This window comes from Cryptomeria japonica, chromosome 7 (assembly GCF_030272615.1).
Source record: "Cryptomeria japonica chromosome 7, Sugi_1.0, whole genome shotgun sequence".
Lineage (NCBI taxonomy): Eukaryota > Viridiplantae > Streptophyta > Pinopsida > Cupressales > Cupressaceae > Cryptomeria > Cryptomeria japonica.
In genome coordinates, this window is record NC_081411.1 from 282,561,162 (window position 1) to 282,564,213 (window position 3,052).

The 3,052-nt window shown below is 33.5% G+C and overlaps 1 protein-coding gene across 1 annotated transcript; it reads right to left on the reverse strand.

Annotated features, from left to right (window-relative positions):
* Nucleotides 1-948: 948 nt before the first annotated feature.
* LOC131037978 (naringenin,2-oxoglutarate 3-dioxygenase) lies at nucleotides 949-2,748 on the reverse strand. The gene is made up of 3 exons (XM_057970246.2): nucleotides 2,197-2,748; nucleotides 1,768-2,092; nucleotides 949-1,476 (listed from the first exon to the last, which is right to left on the reverse strand). The coding sequence occupies exons 1-3, from the start codon at nucleotides 2,667-2,669 to the stop codon at nucleotides 1,228-1,230; spliced, it is 1,047 nt and encodes a 348-aa protein (XP_057826229.2). The 5' UTR covers nucleotides 2,670-2,748; the 3' UTR covers nucleotides 949-1,227.
* Nucleotides 2,749-3,052: the final 304 nt, after the last annotated feature.

A 3,052-nucleotide genomic window follows, 5' to 3' on the forward strand; every position in this document is an offset into this window, starting at 1 on the left:
CATTTCAATATCATAATCCAACTGCTCTACTGGAAACTGGTAAACAACCAAAACAGTTGGTGTTGCCATCAATGACAAAATATCAATGCAACACATAATCAATTCCTCCAATTTGCCAACATAGGATTCTCGATATTGCTTGAATGTAAAATGATACATATTGAATGTCTTTATATATTAGGGCATAGTAGCTAATTGCATGTGTACCAAATTAACTCATAATAAATTATTAAATAAATAGGAGTCAATAGTATATATATTTGAAAAACTAATTATTCATGCATTAATTTGGAAACAATATATGATTTTTTATGAGGATGACTTCATATAAAACTACGATAATTAATCAATATATTAAAATAAAAATATAATAATATAAAATATATATAAATAAATAGTATTTAATGAATTTGTGTAATCAAAATACTTTTAATAATGAAAATCAAGGATTCATTTCCTCTATGTACCAATCATAAAAATAGTCTCCACCAACTCTTACAAGCAATAACATTTATAATATTAAGAAGAGTCATTTTAGTGAGTGCGATTGTATTAATGTTGTATGTGACTTGATGGGTTACCTAAATATTTAAAACCAATAACTCAAATGAGATTTCAAAACGATTCTTAACATACTTAATAAATAAGATTTATACGCTATTTGTTTCAGATTATACATTTTGATCTATAAAATTTCTGGTTTAGTAGTCTGAAAGTTAGAACCATCACGTGTCTACTATTCCATAAAGTATCTTTGATCTCGTAATCATTAAAATTCTTCCATTTTTCCATTCTATCATTAAAATAATAAATATAAAATATATATTCAAAATTTTACACAATTAAATCCAAAACACTTACAATTATATATTTTTTTTATATATATTATAAAAACTAAATAATTACATTAAAAACTAAATAATTACATTGAAAATAAATACAACTATATAATTTGAAAATACCATCTCCAAATATTTAATGAACCTCCCTATGACAATGAGCCGTCTAAGACCATTATTTACATTTAATAATAGAATTAAAAATAGGCATACTTGTTAATACCCATTTTGATACCGGCATAGCCAATTCCCATGAATTTATTTGGACAGTAATATGACCTTAGGAGTAGTCACAATCTATAAACATGAAGACCCCACTAGTAACAAAGACCCTTATGTTAGTGACAACTTTATATGCTCTTCAACAAATTTACATACTTTCTAAAGATTACTTTTTATTCTTCTTCTGACGAGCCAATTCAAGATCTCTGTTCATCTTCCCACGGTACATCTGAGCAAAGGTGATGGGTTCTTCCATTAAACACCTTTCCCCTTGATCAAAATTGATCACCCCATCTAGAGGATAAACAATGGCTTCCTGAGCAGGATTCTGAAATGTGGCAATTGACAGGCGGCTGCAACTGGCATTAACTACAGCCTGGTGATCTGCATTCTTGTACTTGCCATTGCTGAGATACTGGTCAATAACAAAAGGATAAATTAGACCCAATTCTAATATTAATATATTTCTTACATGATTCAATTGTATTCAATTGTTTTTTCATCGATATTTCGGATCACATTTCATAATCTATCATTAGAATGATAAAGATTAGCTTCCTGATAATAGATCAAGAGTGTGATCAGAAACTCAATGAAAAACAATTGAACACAATTGAATCCAAAAATCTTATATAGCAAACACTAATGTACAAATGTACAGACTGAACATAACAAGTTAATGAAAACTACTTTGACAATAGCTTACATGCATATGATCACCCAGGTTCACAACAATAGCCCCCTCCACAGGCTCCACAGTTATCCAATTATGGCCATCCTTGGTGACCTGCAAACCTCCAACCTGATCCTGAAGAAGAAGAGTTATGGTGCCTGGATCAGTGTGCCTCTTCACACCCAAAGTCATGTCTGGTTGTGGGCATTTTGGGTAGAAGTTTATGACAATCTTCTGGTCCATCTCCAAGCAATTCTTCTTTACAGCATCTGCTTCCAATCCCAAAGACTCTGACACGATCTCCAGAATCTTGCATGCCAGATTCATCATTTCTTCACTATATTTCTGCACAACTTCCCTGCATCAGAAACAAAAACAATAAAATTATTCATCTTGATTGGCTTTTGATCTATCAAAATCAAACCCAATGTCTCTTTTCAATGTAAAGGAGGAGAATCTGACCTCCAACCAGCAGGATTCTGAGGCCACAACTCATAATCTCGGGCCCTCACAGGATAGGAAAAGAAAGTAATGAGCTCTCTCCAATCCATCACACTCTCACCTTGCAAATGACTACTCACAATAAATCCTCCCTTTTTCCCACCTCTCATATCAAACTTCATCTTTTCCTCAGGCTTAAGCCCAAAAAAGTCCCTGGACAGTTGCTGCATACAATCCAGAAGCTCTTTGGGCACTCCATGATTTACAACCTGAAAAACCCCCCATTCTTCAAAGGCCTTCTTGATCTGCTCTGTGACTGCAGCTCTGCCATTAATGTTTTCAACTCCTTCCAGTGAAATGATGGGAATATCGTTACTGAAGTGATCGTGTGAAATCTTTGGGCGCTCGTCCTCATCGCGTATATAAATGGGCTTCAGTACGTTGGATTCATTGGTGGAAGGAAGAAAAAGCAGAGAAGGCTGCACAGACACCATGCTGAAACAAACAGGGTTCCCACAAGATTATACAAAGAGATGAACTTAAAAGGCTGATGAACTTCAATTTATAATGAAGTTTATTATGAACGCCCACAACTTAAGAAGAACAGCTGGCCCTACTTGGCATAAAACGCCCGTATTTCGACTGTCAGCAACAAGGGATAGTAATACATATGTAATTTCCTTAATCTTATTCCCCTAACTATTAGGGGTAGGGGTACAGGTAGTCAAGGTCAATGATTAATGTGGCATTGCATAAGTATTAGATTAATTGTATTATCATCAAAGATAATAGGGTAATGAGAAATATGTATGGGAAGTCAATTCAAAATGATTATTTTTTGATCCTTGGGTGAGTTTGTTGTACCTATTTAGAAACC